Source organism: Jaculus jaculus, chromosome 21 (genome assembly GCF_020740685.1).
Source record: "Jaculus jaculus isolate mJacJac1 chromosome 21, mJacJac1.mat.Y.cur, whole genome shotgun sequence".
Taxonomy (NCBI): Eukaryota; Metazoa; Chordata; class Mammalia; order Rodentia; family Dipodidae; genus Jaculus; species Jaculus jaculus.
The window spans coordinates 1,314,475-1,336,342 of record NC_059122.1 but is presented as its reverse complement, the minus strand read 5'-3'; the positions used below and the strand labels follow the sequence as shown (position 1 = coordinate 1,336,342).

Genomic DNA, 21,868 nt, shown 5'->3' with positions numbered 1-21,868 from the left:
GAGTGTTTGCACACATGGACCATGCCCTCAGTCAACCTTGGGAGTGTCAAGAGAGAGAGACAGAGACAGAGAGAGAGTGAGACAAGGGGGGGAGAGCCTTGCAGGGTAAGTGCGCAGCATGTGTTCACTGGTGGTGGGGTTTCCTTCCCACCCTGCTGCCCACTTCACACTGGCTCTGCATGTTTATCTTTAGAAATGGGGTCTGGGGGAGCTCTGAGATGGCTTGTTAAAGTCTGTCTTGGACTGGACAGGAGAGGGCCTGTACATCCTGAAGCAGCCCTGTTCCCTGATGTCTGACCCTCAGAGTGTGGCGTGATTCTCACACCTTTCTGAAGTCTGGGAGAGTAGCTGGTGTACACTTTTGCACAGTTATCATACTGCTTAAACCAGCTTTGATGACCGAAGTCTAATCTGCCATGGGTTGTGTCAAGCCTCAGAAATACCTTTCACACCTCCTTGTGACAGAAAACCAGCCCCTTGTTAGTTTCTCCCTTCCCTGGGCTCTGCTTCTCTGATCCCACCCTACGCGTGGGCCCACCCATGTTACACTGCTTTTCCTTTCCGCCCTCCACGGTCAGAGAGGGTGAGCCTACTCCAACCCAACAGCATCTGCAACTGTTGACAACCTTGCAAATTCTGAGAGGGAAAAATCGAACCTAGAACGTTGTTCACCTATGTGTTTGTGTGTGGTCTGCACCCATCATGGCCAGGACCAGGTCTCCCCCACCCACCCCGCCCTTTCATAAGTCCTCACCATCTCATCATGGCCAGGACCAGATTCCTGCCCCCAGAACAAACATTCAGGGACAACCTTTGAACAGCAGAGGCCTTATCTTCTCCACCCTCGCTCACCACCCTTGTTCAGCTCATAAGACTCCTGGGTCTGTGCACACACAGCACCTGAGAGGAATGAGCTCCTGCCAGAAGGGCTAGGCATGGAGCTATAGAAGTAACAAGCCAGTGATGAGCTAGCCTGCTCCTGGGAGGGACACCTGACGCCTCTGGGCCTCTTTGGAGAGGTTTGTAAACCATACCTTGGACGGTAGGGGGCAGCAGCTGATCACAGCTAATACTGGCACTATTTAAAACAAACTTTAATCATGAAAATGTGCTTGTGTGTTATAAAAATAATTTAGTCTAATTGATACAAAGTTTCTGCTTTCACCAGTAGGGGTAAATATGGCAAATTTTGATTAGAAATCCAAATCCCGTAAAGTGAATCTTCAAGTCTGTTTCATTGCCAGCAAACACATATGGTCTAATAGCTTGTAGTACAATATATTTAATAATTTTTTTGGTTTCTGAGGTAGGGTCTCGCTCTAGCCCTGGCTGACCTGAAATTCACTATGGAGTCTCAGAGTGGCCTCGAACTCATGGCGATCCTCTTACCTCTCTGCCTCTCAAGTGCTGTGATTAAAGGCATGCACCACCTTGCCCAGCCTTCTTTCCTTTTTTGAAATTAACATAGCAGGATTATTCCTTATTGAAGATTGTGAAATAAAAAATAAAAGCTTATCAAAGAGAGAGGGAGCAGAGCCAGGCATGGTGGCGCACACCTTTAATCCTGCCGCTCAGGAGGCAGACATAGGAGGATCGCTATGATTCCGAGGCCGCCCTGAGACTCCATTGTGAATTCATGGTCAGCCTGGGCTAGAGGGAAACCCTACCTCAAAAAACCAAAAAAAAAAAAAAAAAAAAAAAAAACCAAGGAAAGAAGTGTAACTTTGGAAGCAGCAAAATTTATGTCATGGATTACGGTGGTTGAAACCATTGCTCCTGGAGCAGAGGCATGCAGCGTGCACACGTGTGTGTGTGTATGTGCACCAGGGAGCTGGGGCAGGAGGCTGTGGAAAGGTGGTGGCATTGGTGCCAAAGCCCTGTTCCTTACCATTCCCTGCCTTTCATTGTGCCTGAGGCAGGCCCAGAGAACTGGATGCTACTCGGGAAGAAGAAATGCCTGTTGCAGGGGAGAACTTTGAAGACGGGGAACCTCCTTCCCAAATCTTGCTGCTTGATTCACTTGGGAACATGTGGACGGTTAGCAAATATTTTTCAAATAGACGAAATAAAAGGAAGGAGGAAACTCGTATTTGAGTGAATTCTGGAAAAATAATTGACTTCCTTTTTACAAAAAAGAAAACAAGACAAAAACAGCCACCTTCAAGACAGGCGTGGTGGCGCACACCTATAATCCCAGCACTCGGGAGGCAGAGGTAGGATGTCCATGAGTTCGAGGCCACTTTAAGACCACATAGTGAATTCCAGGTCAGCCTGGAATTCAGACCAAGAATTCTAGAGGCACAGCACTGAATCGTCTCGATCACACCTTCCAAGGCTCAGGGTCCACTGCTGAAGAGGTGGTGGAAAGAATGTAAGAGCCAAAGGAAGGGTAGGACTCCTTACAATGTGCTCCTCCAGACACAAAATGGCCTGGATCTCCATGACCTCACAGTGCCTGACACTACCTACACAAGACCCTCATAAGAGGAGGAAAAGATCATGACATTAAAGTAAAAGAGAGACTGATGGAGAGGGGGAGGGGATATGATGGAGAGTGGAGTTATGAAGGGGTAAGTGGGGGGAGGCAGGGAATTATCATGGGATATTGTTTACAATCATGGAACTTATCAATAAAAAAGTTAAGAATTTTTTTTTTAAAAGCCAGGCATAGACGAGTGTGGTGGCACAAGCCTTTAATCCCAGCACTCGGGAGGCAGAGGTAGGAGGATCGCCGTGAGTTCGAGGCCACCCTGAGACTCCATAGTGAATTCCAGGTCAGCCTGAGCTAGAGTGAAAACCTACCTAAAAAAATAAAATAAAATAAAAAATAAGAAAAAGAAATGGGGGGGGGGAGGGAAAAAAAACTAAATAAAGAATACCAAAAAAATAAATATACAAATAAAAGCTATAGCAAGACCCTACCTTGAAAAAACACCCACTTGCATAAGGAGTCTGCGTGCCCAGTGTACAAGCGCGGCTGCTGTCAACCTGACAGGGTTTACAATCACCATGGAAACAAACCTGTGGGCATTGAAGCACTTTGGGGGGGCTGGACCCTGAGAGTGAAGGCTGGGAATGTCTTGAGCCCGCCCTGGCAGTCTCCACATTGCTTGGGGTCAGAGAAGGACACACCTCCTTTTCTGTTGCCAAAAGGAGTTCCCTGCATGGTTTTCTTTTCTATAAGCAGCCCGAGTCCCTTCTTAGGATGGCATCCCCCTTTCCTTGAGTTGCTGGAAAGAACTCTGGACATGGCTCTGTATTAAAGGCACTTGCTTGCAAAGCCTGATGGCCTGGGGTTCAGATCCTCAGTACCCATGTAAAGCCAGCTAGCTGCACAAATTGGCACAGTTCTGGGGCGAGTTTGCAGTGGCAAGAGGCCCTAGCATGCTTATACTCATTGCCATTCCCTCCCCCTGCATGCGTCATAAAAATGAATAGGGCTGCAGAGATTGCTCAGTGGTTAAGGTGCTTGTCTAATGAGCCTAACGAGCTGACAGAAAGCTGGAAGAAGCCATTCTGTATGCAGTTCAATGGGAGAAAGAAAAATCACCAGTGAAGATACTCAACAGTGGACACTGCAAGCCTTATATTTGGCCAGGCAGGCCAAATGAGCCAACGGGTGCAATAGTGGCACATCTGTCATGGTGGAAACTAACTGCCCTTTAATTGGACTGGAGGCCCACTCCATGGGCAGGAATACATCCCTGATACTGAAAACTTAAAACGGGTAGTCATGAGCTCTAGGGGTGTAGCTTCTGCTGCTGTCTGCATAAATGTATATACTGTGCTTATCAAACTGCCCAGTAAGCACTTCTCTTAATATTCATACCCTTATATTAATGCTACTCTCACTTTTGGTAGAGAATCTTCTCTTTTCAGATGGCAGTGACCTTGGGATGACTCAGAAGCTATCATGGTGCTGGAAATAAGTGACTGGGAACTGAGTAATATGTTGATCACACCTTCCAAGGCTCAGGGTATAATTCGGAAGAGGTGGTGGAATGAATGTAAGAGCCAAAGGAAGGGTAGGACTCCTTACAACGTGCTCCCTCCAGACACAAAATGGCCTGGATATCCATGACCTTACAATGCCTGACAGTACCTACACAAGACCCTCGTAATAAGAGGAAAAGATGATGACATCAAAATAAAAGAGAGACTGATTGTGATGGGGCAGGGATATGATGGAGAATGGAATTTCAAAGGGAAAAGTTGGGGAGGGAGGGTATTTCCATGGGATATTTTTTATAATCATGGAAGTTAATAAAAATTGTGAGAAAAAAAGCCTAATGACCCGGGTTCAAGTCTGCGGTATCCACGTAAAGCCAGATCCACAAGGTGGCACATACATCTGAAGTTTGTTTGTGGTGGCTAAGATGCCCTGGCGTGCCCATTCTCTTTGTCTCTGTGTGTGTGTCTTTCTACGCTCTGTCTCTCTCTGCATGTGAATAAATAATAACTAATAAAGCCAGCACTCAGGAGGCAGTAGGGTCTTTGCTCTCTGCCTCCTGACTGAAGGCCCAGTGTGACCCGCTCTTTCATGACCCTGACGCTACCTTTCCTGCCGTGATGGACTGTAATCTTGAACTGGAAGCGGAAACATTTTTCAAAGCAACAGGAAAGGTAACCTAGAGATAACGAAGTAGCCAGACATGGTGGCACACGCACACCTTTCATCCCAGCATTCGGGACGCAGAGGTAGCAGGATTGCTGTGAGTTCGAGGCCACCCTGAGACTACAGAGTGAATTGCAGGTTAGCCTGGACTAGAGCAAGACCCTACCTCGAAAAACATGAAAACAAATGGATAATGTGGTACATTCCTCTCTGACCTGCAGGATCGCAGCCTCATGAGACATTCTGACAGAGAGGTAGCCTCAGTTTTCAACCCAGCTCCAGAGCTTCGAATGAGGAAGATGTTGAGTGACTTTAAAAAAATTTTTTGTGTGTATTTTTATTTATTTAATTAAGAGTGACAGAGAGACAGAGGTAGAAAGAAAGAGATAGAGAGAATGGGCATGCCAGGGCCTCCAGTCACTGAAAACGAACTGCAGATGCATGCACCCCCTTGTACATCAGGCTAACGTGGGTCCTGGGGAATCAAGCCTCGAACCGGGGTCCTTAGGCTTCACAGGCAAGCGCTTAACCACCAAGCCATCTCTCCAGCCCTTGAGTGGTTTGTTTGTTTGCTTTCCCCTGAGAAAATAGGAACAGATATCTATTTGCCCTTGATAGCGCACCATCAAGAAGCAGAGACAATTCATACAGCCCTGGAGAAACTCTCTCTCTCCTCCAGCAACTGTTAACTGTCTCTCCTTGGGGATGGTTGGTGCTTCGTGAGCTCCTGCCACCTGGCCGTTGTGAGGTGTCTGTCAATCCTTGGGGGGAATGTGGCCCCCAGAGTCCTTGCTCCCCACCACTGATGACAGTTCACGGGTCCAGTCTTAGGCAGGCCTCCTTCAGGCAAGCCCAGCTGCTGGCATTTCGAGGGCAGCGGCCTCGGCGAGCAGGGTAGACTGCTTCGTGGCGCTGTCACTTTAGGAGCGCGGGCGGCTTGGGCGCCCAGGTGCTGAGCTGATCTCTGCAGCCCAGTATCCCTGGCCCCGACCCCACACAGACCCACAGGACACACACGACACGCACACTTTTCTTGTCGCAGCCAGGTCCGCATTGCTGGTAGAAATCACCCAACCAAGAATAGCTTGTGGGAAAAAGAGGTTGATTTTGGCTTACAGGCTTGAGGGGAAGCTCCACGGTGGCAGGGGAAGCGATGGCATGAGCAGAGGGTAGACATCACCCCCTGGACAACAAGAACAGGAGAATGTGCCAAACACTGGCATGGGGACACGGGCTATAACGCCCATAAGTCTGCCCCCAACAATACACTCCCTCTAAGAGGCGTTAATTCCCAAATCTCCATCAGCTGGGGACCTAGCATTCCGCACACCTAAGTTTATGGGGGACACCTGAATCAAACCGCCACACTTGTCTAGATACCTAGCTTCCTCCGGTATTTAGCTCCCTTTCCTGGTCAGAAAACTTAACTTTAGATTGATGCTCGTTGGCTCTCAGGCTCCATCAAAAGACATTTTGCTTTTATGTACTTTTTATCCACTTCTAAGAAAGAAAAAAAAAGTCTCCCCCACAGCAACTCCCACAGTCTGGCATATAACACATGATTAGTGGGCTGGGCTCTTATTTTGGACTCCGATGTTTGCAAGGAAACAATATCTCTTGGTAACCCTACTGTTTTTAACTTTTATCACAGAAAACTTGAACACTCGGAAGAGCTGAAACAGTTGAATAATGGGTCCACATGAGTTCCTTTACTCAGCATGAAAAATTCACATAATTTTCCAATCATGTGTTATCTATTCTTTGTGTTTTCTATTGGAGTGTTTCTAAAGAAAGCTAAACTACTATATCATTTTGCCCTAAATACTTCAGTGTGAATTTATAACCAATAAATTTTCCTAACCATTCAGCCATTACTGCAACCACAAAATTAATACTTACCTTCTATAATTTAGTCTCTGGACAATATTCTAAATTTCCAGAATTGTTCCCTAATTTGTTGTGTTTGATTCACTATGCAAAATCCACATATTACTTTTTTTTGAGGTAGGTTTCCTTTTACTTTATTTTTATATTAACAACTTCCATGATTGCAAACAATACCCCATGGTAATGCCCTCCCTCTCCCTACTTTCCCCTTTGAAACTCCACTCTCCATCATATGCCCTCCCCCTCTTAATCAGTCTCTTTTATTTTGATGTCATGATCTCTTCTTCCTGTCATGATGGTCTTGTGTAGGTAATGTCAGGTACTGTGAGGTCATGGATATCCGGGCGGGCCATTTTGTGTCTAGAGGGAGCACGTTGTAAGGATTCCTACCCTTCCTTTGGCTCTTACATTCTTTCCACCATCTCTTCAGCAGTGGACCCTGAGCCAGGTGTGATAGAGATATTTCAGTGCTGAGTACTCCTGTCACTTCTTCTCAGCACCGTGATGCCTTCTGAGGCATCCCAAGATCACTGCCATCTGAAAAGAGAAGGTTTTCTACCAAAAGTGAAAGTAGCATTAGTATAAGGGTATGGACATATAAGAGAAGTGCTTAATGGGAAGTTTGATAAGCATAGTATATACATTCAGCCAGACAGAAGCAGACGTTAAACCCCTAGAGCACATGACTGCTCCTGTTTTAAGTTTTCAGTATCAGGGATGTATTCCCTCCCATGGCATGGGCCTCCAGTCCAATTAGAGGGCAGTTGGTTTCCACCATCTCAGACGTGCCACTATTATACCCATTGGCTCATTTGGCCTAGCTGGCAAAATTTAAGACTTGCACTGTCCACTGTTGATTGAATATCTTCACTGGTGATTTCTCTTTCTCCCATCGAACTGCATGCAGAATGGCTTCTTCCAGCTTTTTGTCAGCTGATCTTCAGGGAGGGTGTTATCAGCTCAGTTCCAGCAGGATTTCTCAGTGGCCTTGCAGCCCATTTAAGTGGGCTTATCTATATTTTCATCACAGCTCCCTGGTTCTAACCTCTTGCTTATGGGTTTATGGTGTATTTGGAATTGAGCATAATCTCATGTCTGGACTAAAAGACTCCAATGCCGTCGTCCCACAGTGATTATTATATTCTTCCTCACTGTGCTTACTTAAAACTGTCATTAGATGTGCTTCTTTTTTTTAACAGTTTTTTTTAAAGTTTTTTTGTTTTTTTTTTTTAATATTTTTTGTTGATTTTTTATTTATTTATTTGAGAGCGACAGACACAGAGAGAAAGACAGAGGAAAAGGGAGAGAATGGGCGCGCCAGGGCTTCCAGCTCCTGCAAACGAACTCCAGATACGTGCGCCCCCTTGTGCATCTGGCTAATGTGGGACCTGGGGAACCGAGCCTCGAACCGGGGTCCTTAGGCTTCTCAGGCAAGCGTTTAACCGCTAAGTCATCTCTCCGGCCCCAAGAGAAGTATTTTTTAATGTTTTATTGTTATTATTAATTGGTTTTCTGAGGTAGGGTCTCATACTAGTTCAGGCTGACCTGAAATTCACTATGTAGTCCCAGTGTGGCCTGGAGCTCTAGGAGATCCTCCTGCCTCTGCCTCCCCTTGCTGGGATTAAAGGGGTGCCCCACCACGCCTGCCCTAAGACATTTTATTATTATTATTTATTTATTTGAGAGAGAGAGAGAGAAGCACAGGGAGACAGAGAGAGAAAACGGGCGTCCAGGGCCTCCAGCCACTGCAAACGAACTCCAGATGCATGCGTCCCCTTGTGCAACTGGCTAACGTGGGTCCTGGGGAATCAAACCGGGGTCCTGTGGCTTCGCAGGCAAACGCCTTAGCCATTAAGCCGTTGCTCCAGCCCGAGATAAGCATTTTCAAGAACCATTTCAACCTAGCTGGAAATGACGGGCATGGTGCCCACGAATCTGTGTGACAGCTGGGTTCGGCCGCTGGGCACCTCCGGGAGGGGGGACGGGGGCTGAAGTGACAGGAGGAGGGGGAAGGGTCGCCCCTCCCCCATCCTCCCACTCCCCCCGCCCCGCCGCGGCCAGGGCCTCCAGGACGCCGTGTCCAGGCAACGGCGGGAGGAAGACGGCGGCTGGAGGACTCGGCCTGGGCACCTGGGCATCTGGGCGAGCGAGAAGGGGCACGGCTCAGGCGGGGGCTATGGACGGTGGCGACGCGAGGGACAAGGAGGAGGAGGAGGAGGAGGAGGAGGAGGAGGAGGAGGAGGAGGAGGAGGAGATCACCGCGGCCACGCTGCGGGTCAAGCCCCGGCCGCTGCCCATCTCCGCCATGTCCACTCTGGGCTACGCCCCGTCCGATCGCCCCGAACCCAAGGAGCTCAGCTACTACAACCGCCAGCGCCGGGTGAGGGGGCGCTCGGCGGTGACGGGGGGTCTCGGTGGTGAGGAGGGGGTCTCAGCGAGGAGGAGGGGTCTCGGCGGTGTGAGGGCTCTCAGTGGTGGGCGGGGTCTTGTTGGTGGGAGGGGTCACAGTGGCGGGCGGGGACTCAGCGGTGGGCGCGATCTGAGCTGTAGGAGGGGGAGGTCTCAGCGGCGGGAGGGGCGATGGGAGAGGTCTCTGCGGGGGGGGGGTCTCGGTGGTGAGGAGGGTTCTTGGTGGTGAGGAGGGGTCTCATCAGTGGGAGGGGTCACAGCTGTGAGGAGGGGTCTCAGCGATAAGGAGAGCTCTCAGCAGTGGGCGGGGTCTCGGTGGTGAGGAGGGGTCTCGGTGGTGAGGAGGGGTCTCTCCGCGGTGGGCGGGGCCCAGGACGCGCCTCCAGGGCGGCATCTGGAGGCGGGTGGGGTCCTCGCCGGGTCCTCACGGCCGGGAGCCCACAGGCCAGTGTGACCGCGGCGGGTGGACGAGGAGCGGCGTGCGCGGGGCTCGCGGTGCGCGGGGGGCTGCGCTGCAGGGGTCCCGGGATCCGCTCCCGCCGCGATCCGCGCCTTGCTCGGGCGGGTGGGCTGTGCCGTGCTGAGCGACTGCGCTCCTGGGCTCAGACCGGGCGAGCGGAGGGGCTGGAAATACAGCTGCCATGCTCATCAGACAGAGAGAAGGAGAGAGAGAAAGAAAGAAAAACAAAGAAAGAGAGAAAGAAAAAGAAAGGAAGAGAGAGAGAGAAAGAAAAAGAAAGGGAGAGAAAGAAAGAAATAAAAAGAGAGAAAGAAAGAAAAAGAGAGAAAGAAAAAAGAGAGAGAGAGAAAGATATAGAAAAAAAGGAAAGAAAGAAAACAAAAAAGCCAGGAGGGGAAGGAGGAGGAGGAAGGAGGGAGGGAGAGCAGAGGGGAACCTGGATTCGGGGTGGAGGGTAGATTCTGGCTGGCACCTTGGAGCTGAGCGCCTGAGACCGCCGCTTTGCAGCAGCCCCAGAAGCCGATGAAACAAACACCGAAACGAAAAACACAACAACACAAACCGTCCTGCGGACGCCCGTTCCCTCGTGTCAGCGCTGCTCGTGCATCCGCTGCGAGCCTCTGCTTGGCACTGTCCTCGCTGGAGAGGGACCTTGAGGAGGGCTCGGTCCCCGGCACGCTTGAGTTGCCCAAAGAGGGGTGTGTGGATTAACCGGGTGTCCCCGGAGGAGGAAGGCCAGCCATTCATTCATATGTATAAGGCATCCGTACCAAAGCACGCGGGGGGAGGCAGAGGTGGGAGGATCGCCGTGAGTTCGAGGCCACCCTGGATCGGGCACACCGCCGCATTTAGCGCACATCAAGTGGGGGCCACGCTGGACCCTTGAGCTCCGGGTAGGGGAAGTGGTCTGGGGACGGTGTGCAGAGAGGAGAGAGAAGGGCAGCGGAGGTGGGGCATGCTGCGAGCCAGCCCAGGCGGGAGGCTGGGACCTCCCTTGGCAGGGCTCTGCAGGACCCATTCCTTGCTCTAGCTGCCCTGGCACCGCGCGGCGCAGAGCCCTCTGTGCTGGTGCCTTCCCCCGCCTGCTCCGGGAGCGCCGCCTGCTCTGAGCAACTCGGAGGGACGCAAAGGGACATTTGCTGTCCGATTTCCTTTGCAGCCCGCTTTGCTGACTCCCTTAGCGGTGACTGTAGGGCTTTGAAACAGGAGTGGCTTAGAGTGAGGGTCCTAACCTCATTGCTACCGTGGGTCTCATTTTCTCTCCTGTGAACTTACATTCACAACGGTTTGGCCACTTGTGTGTGGTCCTGCTATCATTTTAGGACTTGTGAGGCTGAGGCAGGAGGAGTGTGTGAGCCCGAGGCTAGCCTGGGCTAAACAGTGAGACTGTCCCCAAAAGCTAACTATCTAAATAAACTCCTCCTTATAACTACTTTGACTTATAATAAATCCCACATTTTGAATAGGCAATGTTAGCTATGCATGGTAGTGCATGCCTTTAATCCCAGCCCTCGGGAGGCAGAGGTAGGAGGATCGCCGTGAGTTCGAGGCCACGCTGAGACTGCATAGTGAATTCCAAGTCAGCCTCAGCTAGAGCGAGACCCTTCCTCAAAAACATGCGATGTGTATATAATAACCAGTTTATTTATGATTCATGCACATTATTGTACAATATAAATATGTAGCCAAAATAAGTCTCCTGTTTTTTAAAAAATATTTTATTAATTTATTTGAGAGACAGAGAGAGAGGCAGAGATAGAGAAAGAGAGAGAGAGAGAATGGGTACACCAGGGCCTCCAGCCACTGCAAACAAACCCTAGATGCATGCCACCTTGTGCATCTGGCTTACATATAAACAGGGACCCTTTGGCTTTGCAGGCAACTGCCTTAACTAGTAAGTCATCTCTCCAGCCCCAAAGTCTCCTGTTTTATTGTGAAAATATAACATTTGTTTGCCTTTTTGATATAATTTATTTTCTGGCTTTTTCTCCCCTAGGCTGTTTGAGCATGGTTTCTATGCTACCATCTTAACTGGAAGTCTCCTTTTTGATATAATGTGATGAAAATACTGAGAACATATTTGGAGGGGTTCTGTTAAATATTACCTTGATACTATGAAGAACTATGAATTTTTGTAAAGTACAAGAGGGGCTAGAGAGATGTCTCAGTGGTTAAGGCACTTGCCGGCAAAGCCTTAGACCCAGGTTCGATTCCCCAGTACCCACATTAAGCCAGATGCACAAGGTGGCCCATGTGTCTGGAGTTGTTTGCAGTGGCTGGAGGCCATGGCACGCCCTCTCTCTCTCCCTCTCTGTATCTCTCTGCTTGCAAATAAATACATAGAATATATATTTTTTAAAGTACCAGAGGTAGAAGGCGGGCTGCAGGGTTGTACAGGAGCTTGCAAACACAGGAGCTCAGAGTCACACATTATCACCAGCCTCAGCCACGTGGGCAGAGTGGAGAGACACCCCAGCTCTCAGGGTCCACTCAGAGATGAGTCTGAGAGGACCAGTTTATTATTTTGTTCTTATTTGAGAGAGACAGACAGACAGACAGATACCAGAGCCAATTACCACTGCAAATGAACTCCAGACACATGTATCACTTTGTGTTGCAGGCAGGTTCATATTACTGGTAGAAATCACCCAACCAAGAGCAGCTTGAGGGGAAAAGAGGTTTATTTTGGCTTATAGGCTCAACGGGAAGTTCCACGATGGCAGGGGAAAACGATGGCATGAGCATGGGGTGGACACCAGCCCTGGCCAACATCAGGTGGACAACAAGAACAGGAGAGTGTGCCAAACACTGGCAAGGGGACACTGGCTATAACACCCATAAGCCCGCCCCCAACAATACACTGCCTCCAGGAGGCATTAATTCCCAAATCTCCATCTGATGGGAACCTAGCATTCAGAACACCTAAGTTTATGGGGGACACCTGAATCAAACCACCACATTCCGCCCCAGGCCCCATAAACTGATAAGCATACATGATGTAAAATGCAATGCATTCATCCAAGTGTAAAAGTCCCCATAAGCCAGGAGTGGTGGTGCGCGCCTTTAATCCCAGCACTCGGGTGGCAGAGGTGGGAGGATCACCGTGAGTTTGAAGCCACCCTGAGATGACACAGTGAATTCCAGGTCAGCCTGGGCTAAAGTGAGAGCCTACCTCGGCAAAAAAAAAAAAAGTCCCTGTAGATTTTATCAATTCCAATGATATTCATACTTCCCATAGTCCAAGATCCTTTTTTTATTTTATTTTTTTATTTGTCAAGGTAGGGTCTCACTGTGGCCCAGGCTGACCTGGAATTCACTATGTAGTCTCAGGGTGGCCTTGAACTCACAGTGATCCTCCTACCTCTGCATCCCGAGTGCTGGGATTAAAGGCATGTGCCACCATGCCCGGCTCCAAGATCTTTTAACTGAGCCATAATAACAAAATAATGACCTCAGAAAACCCATAATGGCACAGAATAAACATTCACACTGCAAAAGATGGCACTGGGCATAGCAAAGAAGTACTCAAGCAATACATGACTTAAACAGGGCAAACATCAAACTCTGTAGCTCCAAGTCCAACAGCTCTATCCAGTGACAAGTAAGTCCAACAATTCTAACCAGCAACAAATCTCTGGAGTTTTAATTTCCCCCCTCCAGCTAGGTGACTCACAGTTCTGGAAACCTTCCTCGGGGCCAGCAGCTATCCTCAGCGGCCATCTCGCGGTCCCAGCATCTCCACTGGGTCTCCACTGAAGCCAGGCCACCAGGCTTTGCAAGCACTTTTAACTACTGAGCTATCACGAGTTTATCATTTTGATTTACTTGTCTGATGAACAGGGTCGCCTTCCTGGCCGCAGCTAAGCTCAGGGGCAGAGGGGCACTCTAGGTGTGGTGTGCAGCAGCCCTGTCTCCTGGAAGGGGCTCAGGAGTGGGTCTGGAAGTGTGCTCCCCGAACGTACAGGCTCTGCACAAATGTGGCCCACTCACTGCTCTTCCCTTTGAATATCAATTCTTTATTAACCATAACAAAGTAGATAGTTGGACAACGTCCTGATTACTATGGAGTTATTTGCCTGGCTTCTGGTGAGCCGCTAACCCAAATACTGAAAAGACTGTGTCTACATATGAGGAACTGTTAGGTAACCAGTTAGGTATTAGCAGAAGCCGAGAGGACATTAGGACCGGACTTCTCCCTCATAACAGCCTGTAAAACTAAGGGCTGGAACCGCATGGCTCTGATTTCTGGTCAGAAGAATGAGCCCTGAGTCACACTTCTGGATCTGACAGAAGACATGACATTCTGAACCCCCCAGGAGGTCATCAATTGATAACTACTCTGGGAACCCTAAGCCTTACAAGATTATGCATAACATGGGACTTCCTCATCAAGTTCAAGATCATAGCATTACCCTTCCCACAAGGGTCAAAACGAACAGGCCTGTCAACCGCTTGGACAGCAACAAAGGCTCCCAAAGACTAGGAGGATGTGGGAGTCCAAGGAAAGAGATCCTAGTGACAATTAACTGGGGTAAAGAAAGTATATGCAGGACAAAAATCTACATTATAAAATTGTGTTCACTCATTCATGCCAGTGGGCCTTCATCACCAACATCTCTAATCATGTAAGTACAATTCCATGAAGTTAGCTACCCATGAGTCATAACCATTAGTGCACAGATTTCAATGTTATGTAAAGGAATGGCTCATTAGAGGAACTTTTAAATATCCATTTTAAATCTTGGATTTGTTTAGCTTCCATGTCCAGGTAGGGAGTTCTTGGTGATGATAAAATCTTGTGTTTATGGAAATTTGCTAGTAAGTGATTGCATTTATGTGACTATAGATATGGATTCTCATGAGGCTGCTTTTAAACTATCAAACCTCAACCACCCAACTACAGACTCATCTATTTAACTTGAAAGGTTATAGCTTCAAGAAAAATTTCAGCTTAGCCTGGAGACATTTCTTAGATTGCTCAGACTAATGGGATCTCATGAATGTGGACTTACCCTCACTGCTGTCTGAGGCTGTCATTACTCATTCACAAGCAAGACCTCAGACAAAGCCTCTTGTTTTTCCAGCAGTGTCTCTTTTCTGTACTAGTTTTTGCTTGTTTGTTTTTTGAGGTAAAGTCTCACTCTAGTCGAAGCTGACCTGGAACTCTGTAGCTCCAGGGTGGCTTCCGATCCTCCTACGTCTGCTTCTGAGTGCTGTGGTTAAAGGCGTGCACCACCACACCCAACCCCTGTCATCTTTTTCTCCCTCCCTTTCTCTCTTTCTTTCTTTTTTTGGTTTTTCAAGGTAGGGTCTCATTCTAGCCCAGGCTGACCTGGAATTCACTATGTAGTCTCAAGGTAACCTAAAACTCAGGGCAATCCTCCTACCTCTGTCTCCCGAGTGCTGGGATTAAAGGCGTGCGACACCATTCCCGGCCATCTTTTTTTTTTTAATTGATTTTGAGAATTAAGAAATGCCTTGGGGCTAGAGGGATGGGTTAGTGGTTAAGATGCTTACCTGCAAAGCCAAAGAATTTCAGTTCGATTCACCAGGGCCGTCATAAACCAGATGCGTAAGGTGGCACATGTGTCTGGAGTTTGTTTGCAGTGTGGCTGGTGGCCCTGGCTCACCTATTCTCTTTCTCAAATAAATAAATAAATTTTTAAAAATATTTTTTAAAAAGCAATGCCTGCATTAACTCTGAGCACTAGTGTTTCTTCAGAGCCCTGTTGTCCGGTGGTACATGCTCTCCTTCTCACCTGCGGCTCGTCTGCCCAACCCTTTCTGCACACAGGCTCTCCAGGTCTCGGCAGCCGCCCTTGGTGTGAATCAGGTGTCCCTCATAAACGCACGTGTCCTGAATGCTTGCTGCCCAGCTGGCGGCAGTTTGGTAGGCGGAGTCTTGCTGGAGCAGGCGTGTTGCTGGGGTGCATCTTGAAATTTCTTAGCCCTAGCTTGCCAGTGCCGAGTGAGCTCACCCTCTTGCAGATGGTGATGCCCAGCCTCTGCTCATGCCATCTTCCTTGCCATCATGGAGCTTCCCCTTGGGAGAGTAAGCCAAAATAAATATTTGTCTTGCATAGGCTGCATTTGGTCAGGGCATCTCATCCCAGAAAAAATATATGTATATTTCTATTTATTTGAGAGTGAGAGACAGAGAAAGAAAGTGTGAGTGAGTATGGGAATGCCAGGTCCACCGCTGCTGCAAACTCCATATTCAACACCACTTTGTGCATCTGGCTTTATGTGGGCATGAGGGAATTAAGTAAACCTGGGCCATTAGGCTTTGAAAGCAAGCGCCTTTAACTACGGAACCATCTCTCCAGCCCTAGCATAAAGCTTTATTAGAACGTAGCCTCACACCTATTCATTTCTTAACATCTGTGGCTGCTACATTATGCTGAATAGTTTTGGTTAGAGACTTAAGTAACTTGGAACACTTAGACACATTACTGTCCGGCATTTTACGGAAAATGTAGGGACTGAATAAAAGACAAGTCAATGCAAAGTGGACTTGGGAGGAATCGTCTCTTTCCAGCATGATTTCAGTAAATTCCACAGATTCAACCACCGAAATCTTTAGTATCCTGTGAAAGAAAATGATGCCAGAAGAAAATGTAGACGTCTGCTCTGCCTCCAATCGCCAGCGGGTGGCGCTCTTGGGAAGGTTACCGCACCTTTAGGAGGGGAACCTTGCTGGAGGAAGTGGGTCTCTGCGGGAAGGCCTTGAGTTTCCAGCCCCACTCACCCCCACTCTCCTTTTCTTGATGGCTGAAGCGACAGCTGACCTCCCGCGGCTGTCACAATGCCTTCCCACTCACCAAAGTAACCTCTGGAACTGTAGGCCAGAATAAACCTTTTCCTTCCCTAGGCTGCCTCCTGTCAGATATTTGGTCACAGCAATGAGTCAAGACAGAGCCGCAGATGCCAGCGCGAAATCTTTCGTGTCATAAGAAAATGACACAAGACAAAGAGGAACATCTAAGTAGTCTTAGAGCAACCAGAATAGAAGACGTTTCCGCACCCTGCTGACCAGCTGGTGCAGGTGGTACCAGTGCCCTCCTCAAGATTAGATCACATGAACTTTTTAAAATTAATTCTTTTTGTTTGTTGTTTTTATTTATTTATTTGAGAGTGACAGAGAGAGTAAGAGGCAGAGAGAGAGGGAGAATGGGCCCGCCAGGGCCTCCAGCCACTGCAAACGAACTCCAGACGCATGCACCCACTTGTGCATCTGGCTAACGTGGGTCCTGGGGAACGGAGCCTCGAACCAGGGTCCTTAGGCTTCACAGGCAAGCGTTTAATCGCTAAGCTATCTCTTCGGCCCATGAACTAGTTTTTATCCAGCTGCAAGATTCAAGTGAATTTTGCGGCCTTATTATTATTATTTTATTCTTTTTTTGAAGTTGAGTCTCACAGTAGCCCAGGCCTACCTGGAATTCACTCTGTAGTCTCAGGCTGCCTTGAGCTTAGGAGCTACCTTACAATGAGGCTCAGGGACCATGGACCGAATCCGTGGCAACCATGAGTCACAAGAAATCTTCCCTCCTCTAAGTTGATTTGAGTCAGGCAAATTGTCACAGCGGCAGAAAACTAAATGACACACTAGGTTAACATGGCCTAAGCTGCGAGCTGTCTTAGTCTGCCCCTCTCTCTCCTTTGAGTTGGGGTCTCGCGTGCTCTCTGCTCTCACTCTCACTTGTTGACATCTAGGAAAGCCTCTCTGCTCATCTTGCCATCAGCATGCTTGGATCACAAAAGCCCTGCACAGCCTCTGGGTTTTAATGTAGGATCTGGGAATTAAACTAGGGCCGTCATGATTCAGTGACCAGTGCTTTATCCACTGAGCAATCTACCCAGCGCTCGGACTCCCTTTTTTTTTTTTTTTTAAATGAAGGTAAGGCTCTTTTACATAAGGGCTGCCCTGTCATGATGTGAGAATTTCCAAGGGGGTTCACTCCTGACGCAATACTCATGGGGTTCAGGATCTCGACCTATGAATTTGGAGATGGGGAACAGACATTGGGATCATAGCCGCGGAGTAGCGATAGCGGGCCTGTGTGCAGCAGAGTTCTCAGAAAAGCTGATTCGGACTTCCGCCTCGCCGTGAGGTGGCTCCTCATGGCAGACGCCTTTGGAGAAGGTCTGTTTGCCTCGTGGTGCTTGGGAAACAAAAGGGGAGAGAGTGAAGGGCCATGGTTCCTTTCAAGGAAACACTACACAAGTCACACATCCTTTTTTAAAAGTGTATTTTTTAGTTTACTTATTGATTAGAGAGAGAGAAAGAGGTAGAAATGGATAATGGGCACACCAGGGCCTCCAGCCACCGCACACGAGCTCCAACCCATGCAACCCTTGGGTGCATCTGGCTTACATGGGTCCAGGGGGAATCGAACTGTGGACCTCAAGCTCCACAGGCAAATGACTTAACTGCTAAACCATTTCCCCAGCACAGTACATACTTTTTGTTGTTGTTGTTTATTTTTTATTTATTTGAGAGCGATAGAGAGAAAGAGGAAGATAGAGAGTGAGAGAGAATGGGCATGCCAAGGCCTCCAGCCAGTGCAAACGAACTCCAGATGTGTGCGCCCCCTTGTGCATCTGGCTAACGTGGGTCCTGGGGAACTGAGCCTCAACCTGGGATCCTTAGGCTTCACAGGCAAGTGCTTTACCGCGAAGTCATCTCTCCAGCCCCACGTCGCCGTTTTTCCCTGGCATCACGGAGCTTCCCTCTCAAGGCTGTAAGCAAAAATAAATCTCTTTTTCTCTGCAAACTGCTCTTGGTTGGGTGATTTCTACAGGAAATGCAAACTGACTGCAACACATGCTCAGCACCACCCCTACACGTGACTGTCTGTGCCGTGCACCGACCCTACACGTGACTGTCACGTGCTCGGCACCAACCCTACACGTGACTGTCACATGCTGTGGTGGTTTGATTCAGGTGTCCTCCACTAACTTAGGTGGTCTGAATGCTAGCTTCCCAGCTGATGGGGATTTGGGAATTAATGTCTCCTTGAAGGAGTGTAATGTTGGGGGTGGGCTTACGGGTGTTATAGCCAGTCAGTTTCCCCTTGCCAGTGTTTGACAAATTCCCCTGTTGCTATTGTTCACCTGATGTTAGGAGGGGGTAATGTCCACCATCGGCCCATGTGGCCATTTTTAAAAATGTGTTTTGTACATTTTTATTTATTTGAGACTGACAGAGAGATAGAAAGAGGCAGATCGGGAGAGAGAATGGGCTCATCAGGGCCTCCAGCCTCTGCAAACGAACTCCAGACACGTGTGCCCCCTTGTGCATCTGGCTAACATGGGTCCTAGCGTGCGAGGGCGTGCGAGGAAGTGCAAGAGTGTGCGAGGAAGTGCGAGGAAGTGCAAGAGCGTGCGAGGGCGTGCGAGGGTGTGCGAGGAAGTGCAAGAGCGTGCGAGGGCGTGCGAGGAAGTGCGAGGGTGTGCGAGGAAGTGCGAGGAAGTGCAAGAGCGTGCGAGGGCGTGCGAGGAAGTGCAAGAGTGTGCGAGGAAGTGCGAGGAAGTGCAAGAGCGTGCGAGGGCGTGCAAGAGCGTGCGAGGGCGTGCGAGGAAGTGCGAGGAAGTGCGTGTAAGAGCGTGCGAGGGTGTGCGAGGAAGTGCGAGGGTGTGCGAGGAAGTGCGAGGAAGTGCGAGGAAGTGCAAGAGCGTGCGAAGGCGTGCGAGGAAGTGCAAGAGTGTGCGAGGAAGTGCGAGGAAGTGCGAGGAAGTGCGAGGAAGTGCAAGAGCGTGCGAGGGCGTGCGAGGAAGTGCGAGGAAGTGCAAGAGCGTGCGATGGCGTGCGAGGGTGTGCGAGGAAGTGCAAGAGCGTGCGAGGGCGTGCGAGGAAGTGCGAGGGTGTGCGAGGAAGTGCGAGGGTGTGCGAGGAAGTGCGAGGAAGTGTAAGAGAGTGCGAGGGCGTGCGAGGGTGTGCGAGGAAGTGCGAGGGTGTGCGAGTACGTGCGAGGAAGTGCAAGAGCGTGCGAGGGTGTGCGAGGAAGTGCGAGGAAGTGCAAGAGCGTGCGAGGGCGTGCGAGGGTGTGGGAGGAAGTGCGAGGGTGTGCGAGGAAGTGCGAGGAAGTGCAAGAGCGTGCGAGGGCGTGCGAGGAAGTGCAAGAGCGTGCGAGGGTGTGGGAGGAAGTGCGAGGGTGTGCGAGGAAGTGCGAGGAAGTGCAAGAGCGTGCGAGGACACAAACTCCTGTCCTTCCTTTTAGAGCTGACCTTCAGGGAGAGAGGGGAGGGGAGGGAAGGGGAAAGAGAGAGGACAGAAAAAAACAACCTAATTCTAGGTAGCGATGGGTGACAGGTACAGAAGAAAACCCCTTACAAGACAATGGAAAGGTTGTTTTTTTGTTTTTTTTGTTTTTTTTCTTCCCCAGGGAGAGGAGAGCTCAGCACAGATGTTTGGTGGTAGCTGGAGATTTAGGTCTGAAGCTCCCTTGGCAGAAGCGCGGTGGGTCAGGGAGCAGAGACAATAGGGCACAGGGGACTGGAAGTGGAGAGAGCTCCTCTGGGTGCTGGGGAAGAAAGGCTGATAGAGGTGTGTGTACTCCCAGAGCCCGGGCAGAGAGATGGCCGAGAAGGAATAAAGACTGCGGTCAGGTCGTGACTTGCTTCTCCTCTGAGCCTTGAGGACATGAGAAGGTTCCGAGGGGCTGGGGCCAGCCACACTTGGAGAAGACCCCCCTTTCAGTAGAAGCAGCTTGGGTGGAGCAGGGTGCAGGTGTGGAGCCCCCCTGGGTGGGACCCAGGCTGATGGAGACTTGGCTGGACTGATGCATGCTGAGGATTCTTAGAGGGGACTTTTCATCTTCCCCAGGAAAAGGAAAGGCCTGTCGGAGTGCTGGCATCCTCTGCCTATGGAAAACGCATCCATCAGCCCGTGGAGCCCTTGAACCGAGGCTGTGGCCGTGTGAACCACGTGCAGGCTGACTTCTACAGGAAGAATGACATCCCCAGCATCAAGGAGCCTGGCTTTGGGCACATTGCTCCAGCCTGAGGTGGCCCCGGGGCCCAGGCCCGTTCCAGAAAAGGAGGCTGCTGGGGGAGCGCGGGGCCCGGCCTGGCTTCCCTTCTCACCTCCTGCTGCAGCGACGCACCTTGACCTCGGGAGGGACCTGGCCCCGCGCCTTTGCCCGCGTTAAACATGCCCAGCGGAGGGATTTTCACCTGCACTTGTTTCTGATGCAATGATGCTGACCCACACATTGTATTCTCCCAAATAAAAGGAAAGCAACCTTGGCAGGCGGCTTGGCTTGATTTACTTGCAAAGGCTCTTAGAGAAGGCCACGGGGCAATGTGCAGGCCCCTCTATACACTCAAGAAAGTCTCTGCCCATAACACAAACAGCCCTTTGGATTTTCTTTCTCCAAATGGAGATATCAAATGGCCTTTTTGCGCAATCGAAGTCTAAACAGGGTTTGTTTTGCTAGATGTCCGAGCCAATGATAACTGAATTTTCACAGTGGAGAGCCAAAGTCCATATAAGATGGGGCGGTTCACTCTCACTCCTCAAGGCCTGGCATACGGGGCTGGACGTTGGTGCTTAACAGGCCCCTGGGAAATTGTGCCTGCTGTATCTTCCTGTGTGGTCTTAGGCCAAGTGGTTCCATCTATTTGAGCCTGTGTGGTTTCATCCAAAAGGGAGGATTTCCAAACCCAGACGAGTTTGTGGGGAACCATGTGCGATGTAAATACACAGCACCCAACCCCCAAGGGACTGTAGTGACGACTGTCTTTATAGTTTGTGCTGCAGAGGACGGAAGTCAGGGCTGTGTCCACTGTACCACCAAGCTGCACCACCAGCCTAGGACTGTCATTCTAGACACTTCCCACTTTAGGAAGCTGCTTCCAAAACTAAGCTGGAAATGTTTCTTTGCAAGCCGATTTGATACTCACTCAAGGATGAAGGTATCTGTTATATTTTTAAAAAATATATTTATTTGAGAGAAAGGGGAGAGAAAGAGAGAGAGAGAGAGAGAGAGAGAGAGAGAGAGAGAGAGAGAAAGAGAGAGAGAGAGAGAGAGAGGGAGGGAGGGAGAAAGAGAGAGGGAGAGAGAGAGAGAGGGAACAGGTGCACCAGTGCCTTCAGCCACTGCAAACCAACTCCAGACACACGCACCCCTTTGTGCATCTGTATCACGTGGGTCCTGGGGAATTGAACCTGGGCCCTTTGGCTTTTGCAGGCAGGCGCCTTAATTGCTAAGCCATCTCTCCAGCCCATCTGCTGTATTTTTAATGAATGGATCCTTTGGAAGAAATCATCTCTCATCTGCTGTGCTTGGATTTTCCTCAGATTAGCCGTTAAGGAGATCTGATTAATTTCCAGCATGCTCCCACAATCACTGGTTTTATTGTTTTAGATTTGCAAGAAGGATTCTCTAAGGATGTTTGATACTGAATTGTTGGCAATTTCAAGGCTGAGTTATTCCTAAGTATTTATTTTTCAAAATTGTTTTTCAGTAGAGGTGCTCTGGGGGACATTATTCCAT

At 49.5% G+C, this 21,868-nt stretch overlaps 1 protein-coding gene across 1 annotated transcript; it reads left to right on the top strand.

Moving 5' to 3' along the window:
• The first annotated feature begins 8,743 nt into the window (after nucleotides 1-8,743).
• LOC123456377 (uncharacterized protein C5orf49-like) lies at nucleotides 8,744-20,618 on the top strand. Its single transcript, XM_045139383.1, has 2 exons — nucleotides 8,744-8,882; nucleotides 20,197-20,618. The coding sequence occupies exons 1-2, from the start codon at nucleotides 8,808-8,810 to the stop codon at nucleotides 20,374-20,376; spliced, it is 255 nt and encodes an 84-aa protein (XP_044995318.1). The 5' UTR covers nucleotides 8,744-8,807; the 3' UTR covers nucleotides 20,377-20,618.
• Nucleotides 20,619-21,868: the final 1,250 nt, after the last annotated feature.